The sequence below is a fragment of the Epinephelus fuscoguttatus genome, linkage group LG12 (genome assembly GCF_011397635.1).
Source record: "Epinephelus fuscoguttatus linkage group LG12, E.fuscoguttatus.final_Chr_v1".
Lineage (NCBI taxonomy): Eukaryota > Metazoa > Chordata > Actinopteri > Perciformes > Serranidae > Epinephelus > Epinephelus fuscoguttatus.
Window position 1 is genome coordinate 28891748 of NC_064763.1, and position 19796 is coordinate 28911543.

The window sequence follows — 19796 nt, forward strand, 5'->3', positions numbered from 1 at the left end:
CCAATATTATTTCTAAAATAACAGTGGAACACAAAGCAGCACTACATTAAGAGTCTGGTGTAATATCTTTGCAAACAGAGAGAATCTCCACCAAAGAGCTGAAATTCACTGCACACACAGACTGAAACCTCCCCAATCCACTACAGTGTCTCTCAGTAGAGTAAGTTGTGCAATCGCGGATCCAAATGAGGAATTAAATGACTGCTAGCTCAGAGACAAACCACCTCAATGTTAACTTTATTAAAACAACCTCCTAAAATAAATGCATACTGCACGGAACAGAACAATCGTCTCAAACTATCCTGGTCTTTCCTTTTCTAGTGAGTTCAACCTTTCAATTAGTGCATGTTCTCCCCAGACATAGAAAACAACTTGACAGTACGGAGACCAAAACAAAGCTGTCATGAAAAACCAAGAATAAAGCACCAATCAAGATTATTACAGTCAAAATCTAATGTTTTTTTAACATTATTTTTTTGGTCTTTTCTTCTTGAAAGGTAGCTGAATTATTTAATTCTTTCCATGCGCTTTGATTCATGCACCGTGGTAGAGCTGTGAGGTTCTGACTGCTTCTTTTTTTTCCTCTTTTGGCACGCACTGGAAAAAAAAAAACATAACCCCAGTGACAGTGTGACAGTGATCTCCCTTAACGAAGTGGACTTGAGGTCTTGGAGGATGACGGCCGTCATGTGTAACTATGTGTGCAAGCCGTTCTTGCTGTGACTGGGCACAAGTAAACTAATTTCTTACTTTTTCTCCATCTCCTTCTCTCCCTCTCTCCTCTCTCTCACACACACAAAGCGCCACGCACACATACACACGCACACATAAAGCGCCACACACACTCTGCAGTCTGATCAGCAACATGAAGCTCACAGATCAAAGGCTGGAGGAACACAAAAGAGCAGCAGGACATGAGCCAGGGAGCAAGGGTCTGTCTCATAATCCACAATAACAACAAGAACCGTGAGAATACTGCGGCTCTGTACAGTACACAACACAAACAATAATTGCAACATCTGCTGCAATGATGCAACGACAGCAAACAGCCAGTGGAAGTTGGTTAGCGTCTAATTGACAGCTGGCACATACTGTAATGCCAAATCAGCTGACTTCTCTGGTGAGTTCAACTGACATGCCACCAAGCAAGTCAAAGAAAAACTGAGAAAAGCTGCATGATAGGTAACTAAGATTTTCTCTTAACCTTGGCAGCCTGTAGGTATAGTCAATGTATCAAAGACTCCAAATAAAATGCCTTCCCTTTCATGATTTCACATATTTCCTGTGAATCTAAGCTTTAATGCTTCATGTTGCAGTGGTGAGCATTAGGGGAGTGACTGACAGGTTGGCAATACATTGTTTGAGTGTGAATGTTTCTGTATGCATATGGATGCATGCACACAAGAAGTTGCCAATCAACACATCGGGGCACAAAGCTGGCAAACACGCGCGCAAACATGCAGTGAATGAGACGTAAAACACAGGCAAACAGGTTCGGTGCCGTCCTGTCTGTGCGACCCCCTTTCATTCAGATGTTGTAAATAGACTGAACACACAGTGGGCACACACACACATACAAAGGCTAACAGTCAAACAGATGTACACACAAACCCTAGATTGGAATTTATACACTGTGGACAAGTGTACATAGAAACAAACACACACACCTGTCCATCAGTCCCTATGGTGCCTCCGCAGTCTGTAAGCAGCTCAGACATGTGGTAGTAGCTGGTGAACTCCCAGAGACATGCTTCCAGGTTGAGGTTCCTGTAGAAGCGCAGTGTGCTGTTCCCCCGCAGAGAGCTGCTGAACTGATAGGGCGCTGTGTCTCCCATGCTTTCTGGGCTGCGCGTCGAGGCGGTGATGAAGCTGTGACCTGTGGTGACCTCGTTGTAGTCAAGCAAGTTGGAGCAGCGGTGGTTCCCGACCCGGGTTCCATCTGGACTGAGAGTCAGTTCAAAGTTCATGAGGGGGCGGGTGGAGATGACCGGAAGCATGCCTGCGAGGCGAAAAGAGACGATGTGATTCCGACTGTGTCCAACTATCTTTGAAACCGAGAGAGAAATTATTATTTTAAAAAAAATGTAGTGGAAAGGAATAGTTGAGCGAGAGAAGTGATGAAAAGAAAAGCAGAGGAGCAACCGAAAAAAAGGAAGAAGGAAACCTGGAGGAGACGAGGCAGAAGGAAACTGATTAAAAATCAAGGAGGGAATGTTAAGTAGCGGGTGTGCTGGAGGGTTTCTACAGCAGGGTTCGATACAACCCGGCAAGATCTACATTCTGGCTGTCACGCTCCTGAGGATCCACGGACGTGAATATTACACACACTACATTACACCTCGCTTCATCTGTGGTCCTGCCTCTAGCTCCTACCTACCATCTATGTGAGGCATGGTGACAGTCACTTTGATGAGGTTGGGGTGTTTCGGGTCGTCTGCTCCAGTGTAGCGTAGCTTGGCAGAGAAAGGCTCGGCGCCAACGGTCCCCATCTTACGTGGTTGACACATACCTTTATATAACAGAGGAGCAGAGAGGAGAGATTCTGAACACAAGGACATGACTGCATCGCTTTGGAGGAAAGAAGACAAACTAAATGGCTCTCATTGTGTCTACAGCTGTGATAAATCCACCTTCAGTTATTTTTACATTGTTATATTTATTGTAATATACCGTTAGACGCATTTTTCTCATAACCTGCCCAACTATCACTGAGTCAGGTAGTGATTTCCACATTTCTAAGAATACCCTGCGAGCAGCTTGAGACGTGTACCTGAACTTGTTGCATTCAGGATGTGTAGGTGGAGTGAGCACAGCATAAGTGATAGTGTAGCAACAGCATTTGAGGACAGAGTGAGAGCTCGGATCCTTGAGTATTTCCGTTTTATGCCACTTTATACTTTCAGGGGGAAATATTTACTTTAAGACATTTATTTAACAGTTTTAGCTACTAATTACTTTGTAGATTAAGATTTTACACACAAAACATATGATGACCTGAAACACATCGTTAGAACTTCATGCATCAGTGATAATAATCCAATAAAATTATACTTAATACTATAACATTTTTCTGCATGATGAGTACTATTACTTTTTATACGTTAAGTATATTTAACTTTTTATACTTAAATTTTTAATCAAGTAACATTTTAAATGCAGGCCTTTTTATTTCTAATGGAGTACTTATCCACTGTGATATTGTTACTTTTACTAAAAGGAACAGTGTGTAGGATTTAGGGGGATATATTGGCAAAAATTGAATATAATTAAACAAGTATGTTTTCTTTAGTGTATATTCACCTGAAAATAGGAATCGTGTATTTTGCCACCTTAGAATGAGCCGTTTATAAATACGTAGGGAGCGAGACCTCGACTGCAGACATTGCCATGTTGCACCGCCATGTTTCTACAGTTGCCCAGAATGGACAAAACAAACACTGGCTCTAGAAAGGGTCATTCAAGTTTTCACGTTTTCTTGCCAGCCACAGTAATTCGCAGCCCCTCCACATTGAAAGCATCAGATAAACACTGTTTATCTATTCATTTAAATTTTCTTTAACATTAAGAATTATGATTATTAAGTGTTTTTACCAGTTTAGATCACTCAGTCCAGTTCTATTGGACAGAGAGAGACCTCTGTGGACAATTCGGGTCATGGTAAAAGCCTCCTGAATGTGTCGTTCAGAAATAAGGTGAGCTCACATTAAGTTATCAGAGAAGATCACACACAGCAGGTGCTGGGATAGTGGTCAGTCTCCGATGTGCCAAACAGCTGAGTAAAAACTCTGATTTGTAACACTAAACTGCTTTATTCAATGTTTTTACTGGTAATGGTCCATTTCCGATGGAGAAGAGGAGACCTCTGCAGATAATTCAGCTAATAATTCAACCGAGAGAAGTTTCAGCTGGTTGCAGTCTGCAATCCTCACCGTTAGGCACCACCAAATCCCTCTAAATCCTACACACTGTTCCCACACAGATCTAGTGTGTAGGATTTAGTGGCATCTAGCAGTGAAGTTGCAGAACTGAAACTTCTCCCATGTGCTAAGTGTGTACGAGAACCACGGTGGCTGTCGCAAAAACGTGAGTGACCCTATTTAGAGTCGGTGTTTGGTTTGTCTGTGCTGGGCTACTATAGAACAACACAGTGGACTCCAAGCAGGGGACCTGCTCTATATGTAGATGTAAATGTCTCATTCTAAGGTAACAAAAACAAAATAATTCTTATTTTCATATGATTATACACCAACGAAAATGTAGTTCTAAATATTATCACCAACTCTGCCATAAGACGCCCAGAAATCCTACACAGTGGATCTTTAAATAAAGGATCTGAATACTTCTTCAGCACTTTTTGTCATCTGCTTTATAAGTCCTATAATGCTGAAAAACACAGAACAAACCGTGACCAGAAAGCTGCATTATCAAAACATGTTTTTCAGTGATTTTTTTAGGCACATTTTTCTTTTCATGTGCCTGTTATGCAGCTGTACTGTACAGTATGTACTGTTCATTCAAAAGCACTATTCCTGAACATGATGCTTGAAGAACAAAGCCCTTCTGGTTCTCTTAGCAAAATGGGGCCAAATCCCTGTTCAATTCCTCCTCCAGAAAACTGGCAACATAATACATAGGGATGGGTGTTTATTGTTCTGTCCTCACCTTCCTCCTGGCTGATAGTGACGATGGGGCTGCTGAGCTCTAAACCCTCATCTCCATTAGAATTAACGGCTCTAGCAGCACACTGGACCCTGGAGCCGGCCTGGAAGTAGACTGAGTCCAATGTAATCATCTTAGAGGACGTAAAGAAGGTGTCAAAGTCCACCTCTCTCATGGGACTGGTGACGCCATCAGGGCCAGCTGGGGCGCTGATGAGCCAGCGGTATCGGGTCAAGGTGTTGTTGATGTGCTCGCTGACACAGATAGAGCCTGTCTTGTCGTAGTCTGGGTATTTCGTGTTGCAAGCCTGGAGGATGGATAAGGAGTAGAGCAGGAGTGGGCGGGTGGGCAGGGACAGCAGAGAGATGGGAAAGATACAGCAGATGCCAGAGGACAAAAGGAGAAAGAGGTGCAGAATACAAACGAGTAAGCAACTGTTGCCAAGGAAATCCAGATGTTTCAGTGTGTTAGGTTTTCTCGTAGTTTAGCTCTTAAAATGTCTTTTTACCTTTGCCAGGGAGGTTATGTGTCCGTATTTAAGCTCTCAAAGTGGCTTTTTTTTATCTAAGAGAACCGTTCATTCACTCTACACTTTGTGAGCGTATTGCCAAGGACTCAAGGACATGCATTGAGGAATTTGGTGAGATTTGGACACACAACATATTCAACCTTAAAAAACTCTGAATGGCCAAGCAAGCAGCGCTCTGTGCAGTAGCAGGGACAGGGCCTTAGGGCTCTGCAGACTGAAATCATTTTTGCTGCTTGATGCTGCATATAGTAACTGTACAACCAAACCTTTCTTCACTTCCCTGAAATCAACGAGTATGGGTGTATAGCCTACAGGATAAGTGCCACTCTGCCATTTCCGCTTAAAATGTGTAAGTTTGCCATTCTAAAGTATAACACTAATAACATTATTGTTGGCATAGTACCAAATGAAATTGACGCTCAACTTTACAATCATGCTTGTAACTTACATACCTGTTTAGACATTGAAACCTTTGCCAAGCAGAACTGAAACTGTCTAGAGCCACAACTTGGATGTGTTTTTCACGAGGTCGATTTAGCAATCTGGGGGCCACCAGGCAAACGCCATCTTGCTTTACTTTTCACCCTTTCTCAGCAAACACTGAGACACTGAATGACAGCTGTTTGAAAGTCTAATCAAGATGTCCCGTTTATTCCAATACAGCTGTGACGTTACCTGGCCATCAGCTGGACATCCTTCCAGAGCTTCCTAGCAATTCAAAGTTATAATGTCCAAATAATAAATTAAGATTGTACCACAGGGGACTCAAACACCAGTATTCTGTGTGAAAGCCCTTTTCATCCACCATGACTTTCCATCTAAGTGGACTTTGTCACTCTTTACACTGATTTTCACCTGATTTTCTGACAAAAAGCTCTGAAGGCTACTTCTCCCATGTGCCATCAAAGACAGCTTGAATAAAGACTTTTGGTTTTTAAAAACACCACAGTCTTAAAATGATGACACAGGAGCGTAATTTACATGTACATAAGTGGCATAAACATTTTTTTTTTATTTCAACTAGAATTACTACAGCACAGTTGTATGACTCAGTATGTTAAATGCGTCTGTGAACTAGTCAATGCAGTTGATGCGGTTTACATCCAAGTCTGTCCAGAGTCATATGTCGCCAGTGAAACTGTGCAAATAAACTACATATTCCAAAATGTGGATGCTTCACACACATCTTCAACCTGGCAGCACAGAAGATCTGGTCGAAGTGGATGTTTGTGCCAAATTTGAGGAAATTCCCTCAAGGCCTTCTTAAAATTTTGTGTTCACAAGAATAAGATGGACGCAAGGTCACAGTGACCTTGGAAAGTGGACATTTGTGTCAAATGTGAAGATACTCCCTCAACAGGTTCTTGAGATATTGCATTCACGCAAGTGAGACAGTTACAAAGGTCACAGGGTCCTTGACCTTTGACCACCAAATTCTAATCAGTTCATCCTTGAGTCCAAGCAGACATTTGTGCCAAATTTGAAGAAATTCCTTCAAGATATTTTTAAAATATCCCATTCACAATAATAAGATGAACAAGGTCACAGTGTCCTTGACCTTTGACAACCAAATTTTAATCAGTTCACCAGTGAGTCCAAGAAGTCATTTGTGTCGAATTCCCTGAAAGAGACTGAGATATCGCATTCACAAGAGTAGGTAAAAAAAGGTCACAGTGACTTTGAACTCCAACCATCAAAATCTAATCAGTTCAGTGTTGAGTCAAGGCGGACATTTGTGTAAATTTAAAGAAATCCCCTCATGGTGTTTTTAAGATATTGAGTTCACAAGAGTAAGACAAACAAGGTCACAGAGACCTTGACCTTTGGACTTTAACCACCAAACCCTAATCAGTTCATTGTTGAGTCTAAGAGGATGAATCTGCCAACTCTGAAAACACAAACTTGAGGCATTCTTGAGATATCGCATTCACGATATCGGACAACCCGAAAACATGGCCATGGCTATAGCTGGTACAGAGGCATAAAAAAAGGTTGCTGAATAATACTAGTCTCTGGACGTGGAGTGGATGTCACATTGTGGCCGTCTGATTACAAACATTTCACAACCAAAGAAATAAATTGTCAGAAAATGTTGTATTTTTCATAGTAATAATACGATCATTATTTCCTGGTATGTAAGAGAGAGTATGACTTGACCATTACTGGACGTAGAAACAATGTCATTGTCTGGCTGCCTGCCTCATAGCCAATGTTAACCAATCAATGTTTGCTGTGTTCTTTAACTGAGAATGCTTGTATTGGCGGTGGACAAGCAATCAGCCCATTGCGCACAGGCATGTTTCAGACAGGCACTGCACAAGTAATTAGAAAGACTGAGACATGGGGAGGAGGGCTAAGCTTTGAACTGTTTCCATGGATAGCCTTTAAAACCTGTTGACACTGAGCCTTCTGATGCAGCACTCAACATTTCAGTTTTGACAAGACTGCTTCATTTCATCCCCCTGACCACAACACAGGGAAACACGCACGCACACCCAGCAGTCACCTGAGAAGCAAATGACTTAACACATCACGAAAATCCATTTAAGTGTCTCCCTGAGCCTATATTCAAGAGTGGAAGTGGTTCTCCTGTGTCTGAAAGCACAAGGACTGTGGCCTACTAAACTGTGTAATGTGTCTTTTAAGGACAGACTGGCCAACTCTGGAAGGACAGCTTAACTTTGGTTGAAGAAAAGTACAGGTCCTAAGGGTCCTAACAATGTGCTTTCTACTCCCAGAGGATGTGGGTCTTGATTAGGCCCTGCTACCTCATTACAGGAAAAGCCGACAAATTAAACTGCCAAGTTAGGGTTTCCCGGGCGATGCTAGAGTGAGCTGTTTTTGTAGAGCGACTTGCAATAAAACCCAAAAGATTCCAGTTTGACTCACGGTGACACAGATGACAGGGTAGCCAGCTGGTGGATGGAGGTTATCTGTTGTCCTGGAGACATCATCATAATGGAGCAGCGACACCACATGAGGCAGAGAGGGGAAGGTGACATCAGCCATGCTGTTGGTCTCCTCGATGTAAACTATCACTTTAGTTACCTGTTCCAGAGAAAAGAGGTTTAAGACTAATGAGAATGGGAGGACCTCTGGCTGAGTCCTGGGCAGCAGCCTGCGTTTGGTTCCAACCCACAGCCCTTTGGTGTATCTCACCCCCTTCTCATCCTCCTTTCCTGACACTTTCAAAAAGATCTACAAAGTAATCTTTAAAAAACAAGCAAACAAAATAAATATTATGAGACCTACTCTAACGCAGTGCTGTTTGTGTAAGACACTGTGAATTATTATCATTGAAATGAGTCACGTCATGACAGACCTGGATTTCTAATCTCACAATCATGGCTGAGTCTCTGCTTCTTTCTTCTTTCTCTCATTTCTCTCTGCCTGTTTTCTTCTGCAGATAATCTATTATTTATTGTGAAATGTTTTCCTTGCTCCTTTGGCTGCAACTACAGCAAAGTGCTTCTGTTGTCTGGGCCTGGACACCCTTGTAAAAGAGATCCCTGGTCTCTGTGGGACTGACCTGGATAAATGGGTCAAATCAGAAAGAAATAAAAAAGTTTTTCATCTCTTCTCTTTCTCCTCTCAAGCTGAGATTGCAGTAACCGCCAGTTTGGATTTAGTGTGATTTGTTGCATTGTGGTTAGGCAGGAACATACTGCTAACCTGCGTTTCAGCCACCATGTTTTCATCAGGCTTCAAGTGGAGAGTAAAGGCTTCCCTCATCTCTCGGACGCCATCGAATAGCACCTCCACCTCCACCATATGTTCCTTATCCCCCTGTTTAAACTCAATGTCTGGAAACACACACATGCAGCAGGAAAATCAGTTTTAAATGTACTTGACTAATTGAATATAAAACAACAGATCATCATTAGAACAAGTGTAATGTATTGTAGAAGTATTTTTTGATGGTTTTGTTGTGATTAAAAGCAGTCTGGTGACATCAAGGCCAATTTTCTACCTTTTTAATTTTAGTAAAAAAAAAAAAAATCTAAAAAGCACAATTCATGTTTTATTGCTTCAGAGGAAGGTATCACTTAACTAAAAAGCTTTGCAGGTTTTGCATTTGCATAGTGCCAAAGGTGGTCCATCTTCTAGTGAGGTAAGTAATAGAGCTTTGCATTGGAAATGTGCTGCGCTGAGAAAATATTGTGCAAAATGAGAAATTCGACGCTGCATGATTCAAAACTGCTGGGAAATTTTAACGGTGGGTAGGCAGGTATGATTTGAATAGACTGAATGTATTCATATAAATATTTCAGCCCTTGATTAAGCTAAGAAAGGTTCACTGCGCTAAAAGCCGAGTGGACGGCAAGGAAGACTTCACCCTGCTGACAAAGCATGAAGTATGCTGAAATTCAATTAAAAATTACATGACCCTCCACTGGACTATTGCAGAAATTACCTTTCCCCACTTGGGATGAAATTAGAAATCAATGACCCTTACCCAGATAAATCCCTATGCCCACTTTCATTAATTTAACACTCCTATAGGGAGCCTTGTTTCAAAACCTTTCTTATTACTGTAGCTGCTGTAAATGCATAGCAGAAATCTACCAGAAATACATCTGCAGGCCAGTAAGAATAAAAATAATGGGTAACACTTTACTTGAAGGTATCTACATAAGGGTGACATGACACTGTCATAACTATGACATGACACTGACATTGTTTGGGTTGTATTGATAATGACAACTTGACATTAATCAAAGTGACATTACCAGAAGATGTCTTTGTCATGACAAGTTGACATTAAACTTGCTTGGGATGTCCTCATAATGACAACATTAATATAAAGACATCTTCTGGTACTGTCATCCTGGTTGATGTCAAGTTGTCATTATCAGGACATCCCCAATAAATTTAATGTCAACTCTTCATGACAAAGACAACTTTTGGTAATGTCACTTTGATTAATGTCAAGTTGTCATGATCAAGACAACCCAAACAATGTCAACTTGTCATTACAAAAACCGAATGACACTTAATGACAGCAATTATAAATGTTCAAGACATGTACATAATGTTCATGACAGGTTCATGACAGTGTCATGTCACTCTTATGTAGATACCTTCAAGTAAAGTATTACTAGATAAGGTAACATATGACATTTTTGGAGCACTGGTGCCGCTATAAATGTTGTTTTAGGACATGTATTTAACATATTAAAGGAGTGGTTTTGAAGGGTTAAGCCTATTTTGTGCAAATAACAATTACTTTTGCAAACCATGCTGATGATGTTTTACATTTGTGGATGCAACACTGGTTCACACTCTTGACTTTATCATAAACTCTTGAGAACATCAAGTGTGAGCTGTTTGTCAAAGTCACATTACTGTTGCATCATAATGTTCTTTAACCTCAGCTTGATTCTGAAAAGTTGCATTACCTAATTTTCATTAATTTGGGGTTTTTAAGCAAAGTTTAGCTTGAATAGGATGTGTGTAAGGGTTACCTTGAGACACAGGGTAGTAGTCCTCTCCTGAGATAGCTGACCCGTCTTTGGTGTGCACGCGGACCACTGACACCTTTGATGTGTCACCCACCCGTACCACAGGTATCCTCACAGTTGCCACGGCGCCGGCCTCCTTCGGTTCACTGACACTAAACTTGGTTTCCGAAAAACGAATGATGGGCTCTGAGGTGCACAGACCGAGAGAAAAATGTAATAAATGCTGACACACTGTTGGATCATGGAAATAAACCTTTAATTCTGACTCCCGAAATTATTATTTAAAACCATATGTGTTCAAAAGCTGTGTTTACCATGTTTCATATTCATCTGCCTTAACTCCTCCACTATTCAGATAAATTCTATAAAATCCTGGGATAAATGCTTTTTATTTTACCATATATTCCATTCCTGTTTTCCTCCCCCTCTTCATCTCACTTACTGTCAGCTGTGTCCTTGATTTTCACCAGGGTCTCATTCAGAGCTCCCACTGATGCGCCAAACTGTGAGTCGCTCCTCGGGTTCCCTAAGACCAACCGCAGCTCCTCTCCTTCCTCGTACAGCGTGTCATCAACCAGTGACAGAATACACTGCTTCTCCGCCTCGCCTAGAGTGTACAGCAGGATGACGATGACGAGACATGTCAAGAAATTTGAGGTGAAGAAAGGACAGAATAAGTTCTGGAATAATTCTTTTTTATTTCTTTTTACAGCATATGACATCTTATTTATATAACTTTAACCCACATAACCCTTTGTTCAATTCCTCCTGAGTTTTTCGAAGCTGTTTGCACATTTTGCAGAAAAGAAAATACTGAAAATGACAGCCCAGCAGGTAATGTGTGGAATATAGTTAAATCTGCAAGCCCTTGCAATATCTGCAAGCTACTGTTGGTTTTGCAAAAAAACAAACCTGTTTCTTGTTTAGAGCTGTTTATTTAATTAAAAAGGTGTCAATTCTCAAGACAAGAGATGAATAAAAAAGAAATGAGGTGAAAATGTGTGATGTGCTTGTGTGATTAATGAAATACCTGGTAAGAAAGTGATGATAGATGTTTCTGTGTTGGGTCGCTCATCAAAGTCAGAGGCGACCTGCGCAGAGCCCTGACGGGTGAAACAGCGAACAGTAGATTTGTGTCTGATGTCACCGCTGCGGTACACTGTTGCTGTGATCTGACCGTCACTCTCCTCCCCAGTGTACACCGGCTCACGGAACTGAACCTTTGGCACTGTCAGTCAACAAGATTGTTCAGTCACATATAAAAGTGAGTAATAATGTCTCCCAAGCTGTCTGGGCTGATTTCAAAAAGCAAGTCAAACAGCACAGCAAACAGAAACCATGAATACACAGTACAAGAAAAGTGACAAATTAATTGTTAAGTTGTGTTTAGAAAGGCAGCTAAACTGAAGAGTAAACAAGATATCCTGACAAGCTGGAAAAAACATGTTTCTAAGACAGTACTTAGTAAGGTTTTTATACAGTTTGTCAGCGCTTGGAGCAGAAATCTTCATTAATAACCTTAAGTGCTTTATCACAGGCAGCTGGACTTGCTTGAGAACTGATGACGCCTCTTGAATGAGAGGTGAAATGTCTTCAAGAAACTTAAAAGCAAGAGTGTTAGCATGCTGAGGATGACGGGAATATCATAAAACCTAAACTTCCAAAGTACTGGACAAGAACTGAAGATTGTGCTACATGAAAAGCCAAAGTTATTACAATTCATCCTGCGGGGCACATGAACATCTGTACAACATTTTGTACCAATCCATTGAGTAGATTTGACAGAACAAGTTTCATCAGACTCATTTGGATTCATCTTCTCGGCCCCATGGATATCTTCACCAAAAGGCTGTCGAGACATTTCACTAAAAGCAAAAAATGTGAACCTGCTGGTGTAGCTAGAGGAATTGTCAGGGGATCAACAAACTTAAGATTCATTCTCTGGGGCCCATGAATATCTGTACAAACCGTCCAGGCTGACAGACAGTAAGACTGACAGACTGACACTGTCATCCCTAGAGCCATGCAGGATTTATGGTTAGTAGCAAAAAATTAGAAGATCAGGTCACTTACAGTCAGATACCGAGTCATTGATGAAGACTGTAGCCTTCCCAGGTTCTCCCAGGATGCCGTTCACTGGCATACGTAGAACGAGCTCAAAGCTCTCAATCCCCTCCAGCTCTGGCTGTCCCAGGTCATCCAGAATGGTGACCCTGAACGTCTGGATGCTGACTCCAGCAGCAAAGTCCAGGTTACGACTGATGCCAACATAGTCGATGCCGGCTGAAGGAGGGATAGAGAGCAGGACGATGGGTGGGGAAAAAAAGACAATGATAAGACTTCGAGTAGACGTACAGAACACTTGCGGATGATAAGGAATCATAAGCAGCACTTGACTCGACGACTGGGAGCTTACCCTCTGCAGAGACAGGCTCGGCCTTGCGAGAGCGGACAGTGACAGTGCCGGTATTGGACAGATCTGTTCCTGTCCTCCACACTTTGACCTCCACGTATCCATCACTCTCATCCACATGATACACAGCCTCTCCAAAGTAAAACACTGGAGCTGGAGAGCAAAGATAGCGAAGAGGAAATAATTAAATTTGCAGTAATTGTTGAATCTTTTATAATACTGTTTATTATGCCATAAATTTAAGAGCTTTTATTTTATTTTTTATCAGTGCACATTTGGGCACTGGTGATTTGGTCTTTTAAGTGCTCTGTTAGTAATCTCATGTTGCTTTGAAACTTTACTCATAGTTAATATGAATAGTGGCACTTTTGTACCTGACGAATTCTGTTTAATGGCCTTGACCTCAAATGACCCACCTTTGTAGCAGGGTTCATTTTCGCAACTTTGTTATTGTACTTTTTGTTAAGTGTTAATGTTACTTGTCTCCCCTCCTTATGTGTGCACCTGTGGTGACATCAGACCTGTCAGCAGCAATATGCAGTCTGACATGATTCATTTGTAAAGCCAACAGCCAGACACAGAGGTCAAACAGCGGCAGCCCATTAGTCTGAAGTTAAACTACAGGGAAGCGTGACCTTTCCACCTTTTCTGGCCTCTCATCCTACCTCATTGTTACCATTCTTCTGACGGAAACCACTGAGTACTTTCAACCCAAAAAAAAAAAGATGCAGTTAGCAGTGAAAAACAAGGCCTCTCTATGAGTGTGTGCGGTGTGTCTCTTTCTCTGAATGCGGTATAGTGAGATGGTGAGACAGAGAGAAAGCGGCCCCCTAGACTGCTCAAAGGCTTGTTTGAACTGGCATTGTTTCCTGAGGCAGCAAAGTGGAGGCAGTCCAATGTGTATTTGACAGCTTCATCTCTCACAACCCCCCCCCCCTCGCCATCAAGTCCAAAAAAAACTGACAGAATAAAAGTTCTGTCTCCGTTTTAAGATGCCACTCTCTCTCACTCGGCTCCTTTCTTATATTCTGGCATATAATCCAAAAATAGCATGCGTATTATCATTTTTTTTGTGTCATGATCAAACACTTAAGCAGTCCAGAGATGTTTTTTTTCTCCCTGAATATTACTTTGCTGATATATGAACTTTCATATTTTATTTATATAATTTAACTGGGCCAGATAACAAAAGCATAGTGTACATAACTAAGGGGATGAGAAAATTTACTGCAGTTACATTTTAACTCTCAGCTTGACAGAATAAGTGACAGCCCAGGGCACAATACCCAACGAGTATCATACATCAAGTGTGTCCTCTCTCTCCATCAAAAGACTTGGTGCATCTGTCTTTCTCTCATACCTTTTCCTCCTACACACTCTGCTTCACCTAGCAGATGTAGCGCTGGTTTGTAATGCAAATAGAATTTGTGTATTTGCACAATGGCAGAGTAAAAGGAAAATTACAGATTGTGTAGGTGGGAGAAACACATGGGAAAAACATCTAACCAAATAATCTGGTAAACAATGCAGAGGCTGGTAAGTGGGTTTATTTGGAGGCTTATTATTGCATTAATGCATGCCTCAATGGTAGTGGGAACATGAAGCATATCTGTAAACACTATGCAGGCAATCTGGCACACATTGTGGAAGTGGAAACTTCTGCTCGAGTGCTAATATACATGTCTGCATTCACACATGTCCCGACAGCTCCCGGGGACGACAAATTCTTGACACCACAACGGGAATTGAGTGATGACTGATGAGTGAGAACTGCATCCTCTCTCCCCTCCGGGGCCACGCCTGTGGTTTAGCACTCTGAAGTGTGTGTGAGGGCTGGGGAAGGTGTAAAGCCAAATTGTGATAATTACTATGTGTGGGTGTCTGTCACCATTTGTGTGTCACTGCGCCTTTAAATACAGTTTAGAAAACATTCTCAGCTGTCCACTGAAGCAGGGCCCCAGCCTTCGGAGTAAGGTTGACTAATAATATCTCACGACACTGTCTGTAAATATTAGCCTGGAGTATTGTGTGCTCTTCTTTATGTTGCAGACTTTCCATTGGTACCTGGGATTAAAAAGCATACATGTGATACTGTATGTTCTAAATCATGTTTATTCTTTTTTTTTTAACTTTTCCCATGTTTTTCCTTTTTATTGTGAAATACTGGACAGCTTTACCACCTCAGACCTTTAAAACCATTCAACCTCACTCACACACTGATTTAAAGAGATAGTGCACCCAAAAATGAAAATTCAGCCATACCAAGGGAGACTCAGGTGAAATTTTAGAGTCCTCACAACACTTGCAGAGATCCCAGGGGAGAGGGGGTAGCAACACAACTCCACCTAATGGAGGCTTATGGTGCCCCAGATTCAAACGTCCAAAAACACATAATTGAAACCACAAAATACCTCCATACTGCTCGTCCGTAGTGATCCAAGTGTCCTGAAGCCCCAACATAAAAAGTTGTTTGGAAAAACGTAATTTGAACTCTGTTTTTAGCCTCATTGTAGCCTGTAGCTCTAACTGCCTCTCTGTACACCGAGCTCACGTGTGCGCACTTGCGCAAGACCGTGAGACGTGGGCACCGCGTTCATGTGTGTTCACGTGCTTTCGCTGGTCTCGCACACATGAGCACAGTGCCCAGAGAGGCAGTTAGAGCTACAGGCTACAATGAGGCTAAAAACAAAATTTTTATGTCGGGGCTTCAGGACACTTGGATCACTACGGACGAGCAGTATGGAGATATTTTGTGGTTTCAATTATGTGTTCTTAGACGTTTTAATCTGGGGCGCCGTCAGCCTGCATTAGGTGGAGTTGTGCTGCTACCCACTCTCCCCTTGGATCTCCGCAAGTGTTGTGAGGACTTCACCTGAGCCTCCATCAGCATATGATTGAATAGATAATGGCTGAATTTTCATTTTTGGGTGCACTATCCCTTTAAACATGCAACTATTATTGGGCAGCGTCACTACAAGTAGCAAAGTCACAAATTTAACAGCATTTCTCAGTGGTGTGGTGGTAGCGTCACTATTTTCTGAGTCAAATACTTTTTCAGTGGCAAAGTTCATTGATTGACAGAGTAGCGCTGTAGTCTCTACAAAAGTTACAAGCTCTTTTTCCCAGGTAAAAGCTCTGACGTGCAGCAGGATAAAAGTGAGGATATTAAAACTAAGGGTTAAGTAATGTATAGACGAGGGAAACACTTCCACATTATACCATATACTAATCCCTCAGTTTATTCTGCTTGCTGCTTTGCTATTGGCTTTTCGTGGCAAGACCTGCCCTACGCTGCCTCTGATTGATGTGTCTCTGTCTCCTGTCTTGCCCAGAGACTGTATATATGTATGCAGTGGACACTGGGAAATAGACACAAGGGCCAAGAAAAGAGGTGAGAGACAGAGAACAGTATTAAGACAGAAGAGAGGAGAGAGTGATATACTGATGCAGGATGTGTTCATGTTCTAATGTCCCCAAAAAAACAAAAGTTTTAATTTTGTCTGTTATTTTTATTGTTTATAGTACTGTCTTTTATCTATTATGATTTTATTGACTGAATCCTGTTTTTGAATTACCGACATAGCCAGATAGCCGACTGACAGAGGCTGCATTAAGAAGGAGTTGGAGACAGAGAGGGAGAGCAATGGGCCGACTGATGATGTCATGTTATTGCAGAACATTTTCAAATCCCCCCCCCCCCCCAAAAAAAAAGTTTTATAACAAACAGTTCAACTGACCATTTTTTGCTGATTTGACATGAAGTAAAAAACAAATAAAAGTAGCTTTGCAAGTAGCAATTGCCATTTTCTTGTAGCTTAGCATGCTCTGCGGATAGCTTCAATGTAGTGAAACCTCATTTTGATGTAGAGTAACTGGTGGCTTGGCTTACTTTATTTTCCAAGTAGCTTTCCCAACACTGGCCTATTCCCATTTTCATCTTTTTGAATTTCCCCTTCCCTACCTCCCATTCCCCTATTTCCAGCCCTCTTGTTCAGTACCCACCCATCTCTAAACTTTATTTTGATCTCAAATATAGCCGACCTGTAAAGTTTTGTGACAGACAGTCATATAAACACCTGAAAAAGTTCCCAAAACGTCTTCTGAGGTTGTTCCCAGTACAACAGGTGTCACCCGGACCACATTTAGCCTTCATGACCACACACACAGATTCACAAGGAGAAAACAAAACCAACAGTAGCTTCATTGTCGTAGCTGGTAATTAAAATATTTATAAGCAAAATAATATGGTTTAAGAGTGGAATGTGGTGCAACATTATGACAACAGGTGAAACAAAGTTCCTCCAGTTCTAAGTCAGCTGCAATGTCCCTCCTGAAGTAGAGAGAAATGCCCACTTTTTATCTTCAGCAACAGCATAACGTACAAACGAGCAGTGAATGAGCAAATCTGCTGCATTGGGAGTGTGACCAACTGTAAGGCTGCCCTAATATTAAAATGAAGGACTGGGTTTCCAAGAAATACTCTGAGCTAATCTACAATTCTACAAACTCAGCTGTGGCCATATGCACCTGACTGAGAGAGTCTGAGTGTCCTCTCTCCTTGGAAAGGTACAAGGAGATGACAACACTCACTTTGAGTCGGAGTGTGCAGCCATGCGGAGCACAACACTCAGGGAGACAGGGTACAGTATAGTTTAATCTGATAAAGTACTAAATCTAGCAGACACCCCTGGGTCTCTTTTTTTGCAGCTGAAGTGAGAGAAAGTGTGAGAGAGGAGAGAGAGAGTGGTAGTAGTGGAGAAATAGATGGAAGGAGAACAGCGGAGTGAACTTGACTTTGACCTGGGGTAAGGAAAAATGGGACTAGAGAGAGCACCAGCAGTCACACTTAGAGTTCTACAAGCGCTTTTCTCACCACTTACCTTTGCACACAGTCGTGCACACGTAAACACGCACGCACAGCAGACGCAGGCAGCCGCCGCGCACACGAGTAAACACGGATCGTCGTAACTCTTGTTTTTTCCTTAGTGAGTTGAGGTTGTATAAGTGAGGGAGGGTGCAGTTTGACTGCCTGGGTGCAGGTATTAGAGCGCTGTCAAGACGGTGTATTATCCTCTGGGAGGCTAAAAATGACACATCATCTCTCACTGGAGTTGGGCTTTCACAAAATCATTTCCATTTCCTTTGAACTCGGCACCACAACTGAAGTCTTCTGACAATATACTAACAATCAGACAGTGTGTCATGTTTCTTGTTAACTAGCCCCCAGATGCCTCCACGCACAAACACACATACACATACACATATTCAATTTGGCACAATTGTTTGTTTCCCTAAATGAGTTCTCAGTTGTAAGTTGCCATTGTTTTATTTATCCCAGCCTGCAGTCTGGCAATGGCATGACAAGTCTTCTCTGACACTATTCTTTTCTGATACAAACAATTCATGACAAACTGAAAGAGCTACTAAAAAGAGAGACTGATAGAAAAATAGTCTGTGAAGGAAGCCTTCATTTTTCTAGATTTAGAGTCTTCTAAACCTGGACATACACCCTGGCCCACATATTAAGAAAAAATGTGTCCTCTACAGTTATCTGTCGGTTACAGTGCTGTGTAATGCAGTATTCTTCATTCCTGGTGTATTGTCTGTCCATTTTTTATGATTCCCTGTGAATCAGACCATTAAGTTCTGATTGACTGATTGATTTTTCAAAATAAAGCCCAAAACAGTTGTTTTTAGCTGATTTAAACAGCTATAATGACATGTAAGTGACATTAAACGAGTTTTACAGTTACCCGAGAGGCACAGATGGCACCACAAATGAACCTTAAAGTGCTTTTTTGGAAATTCTGTTTTCACATGCCTCTGCTAAACCCTTTCTAAATTTGTCCTGCTTCACTTTATTAGCATCTGCACAGGCAATGTTCAGATATGGTTTGCTAGAAGTTTTGGGCAGCAAATGCAAAATTCCATAAGGATAATCACAGGGCAGCCCCCTAATAGTCGACCAAATGTTAGTCGACCAGAAAGGTCATTAGTTGGCAAGATTTCATTGGTCACTTAGTTGCAGAAAAAAACCCCAAACAAACAAATGTGAAACTCTTCAAGGAACTGCACCTTGTCAAATAAATAAAGACCTATAGGACAAGACCGTGTGGGAATTTAATTTGAAAGGACAGACACAGGAAGTGTCCACGCTCAGCAGTCAGACAGGAGTCACATTAATTTCCAGGGCTGGTACCTGCGGTTATTACACAGACTGGTAAAAAACATGTCCGGCAGGAAATCCAAAGTGTGGGATCATTTTGAGAAGGTGAAGGACAAACCCAAGGTGATATGTAAACTCATCTTCATTCGTCGACTACAAACATGACGTATCATCTGAAACTGGAAGTCGCTACATGCCCATTAGCCACTTAGCACAATCATTACTGCTTTGCAGACAGCGTCATTAACAGGCTGGTTGACTTGGAAAATTCTTAGTCAGGGGCAGCTCTAATAATCACTGTAAAGGTGTAAAGTTCTGCTGGGCGGAAATAAAATATTTTTTAAAATAGTTTTTCCTGTCTTTTTTGTTATTTATTCTAACCCAGTATCATATATACCAATGCTTACACCCCTCTATCAAATCTCACAAGTGTTACCTTTATTACTATAACAAAATTTTTCCATGTAGGCCTTGTAGTTGCAGAGGAAAACTTTATGAACTCTATTCATTTTGGACATGTCATAGCTTTTAATAGGTTAACCAACATGCCAAACTCAATAAAGGCTT

General features: G+C 41.6%; 1 protein-coding gene across 1 annotated transcript in view; it reads right to left on the reverse strand.

Annotated features, from left to right (window-relative positions):
• Nucleotides 1–19796, reverse strand: part of LOC125898717 (FRAS1-related extracellular matrix protein 2-like) — a 77141-nt gene that overhangs the window by 6072 nt on the left and 51273 nt on the right. Inside the window, exons 7-16 of the mRNA XM_049592598.1 lie at nucleotides 13067–13216; nucleotides 12724–12933; nucleotides 11681–11878; nucleotides 11093–11257; nucleotides 10654–10836; nucleotides 8861–8991; nucleotides 8078–8236; nucleotides 4663–4966; nucleotides 2378–2509; nucleotides 1668–1999 (exon numbers count right to left, since the gene is read on the reverse strand). Coding sequence (XP_049448555.1) covers nucleotides 1668–1999; nucleotides 2378–2509; nucleotides 4663–4966; nucleotides 8078–8236; nucleotides 8861–8991; nucleotides 10654–10836; nucleotides 11093–11257; nucleotides 11681–11878; nucleotides 12724–12933; nucleotides 13067–13216 — 1964 coding nt within the window. The remainder of the gene's footprint in view (nucleotides 1–1667; nucleotides 2000–2377; nucleotides 2510–4662; nucleotides 4967–8077; nucleotides 8237–8860; nucleotides 8992–10653; nucleotides 10837–11092; nucleotides 11258–11680; nucleotides 11879–12723; nucleotides 12934–13066; nucleotides 13217–19796) is intronic.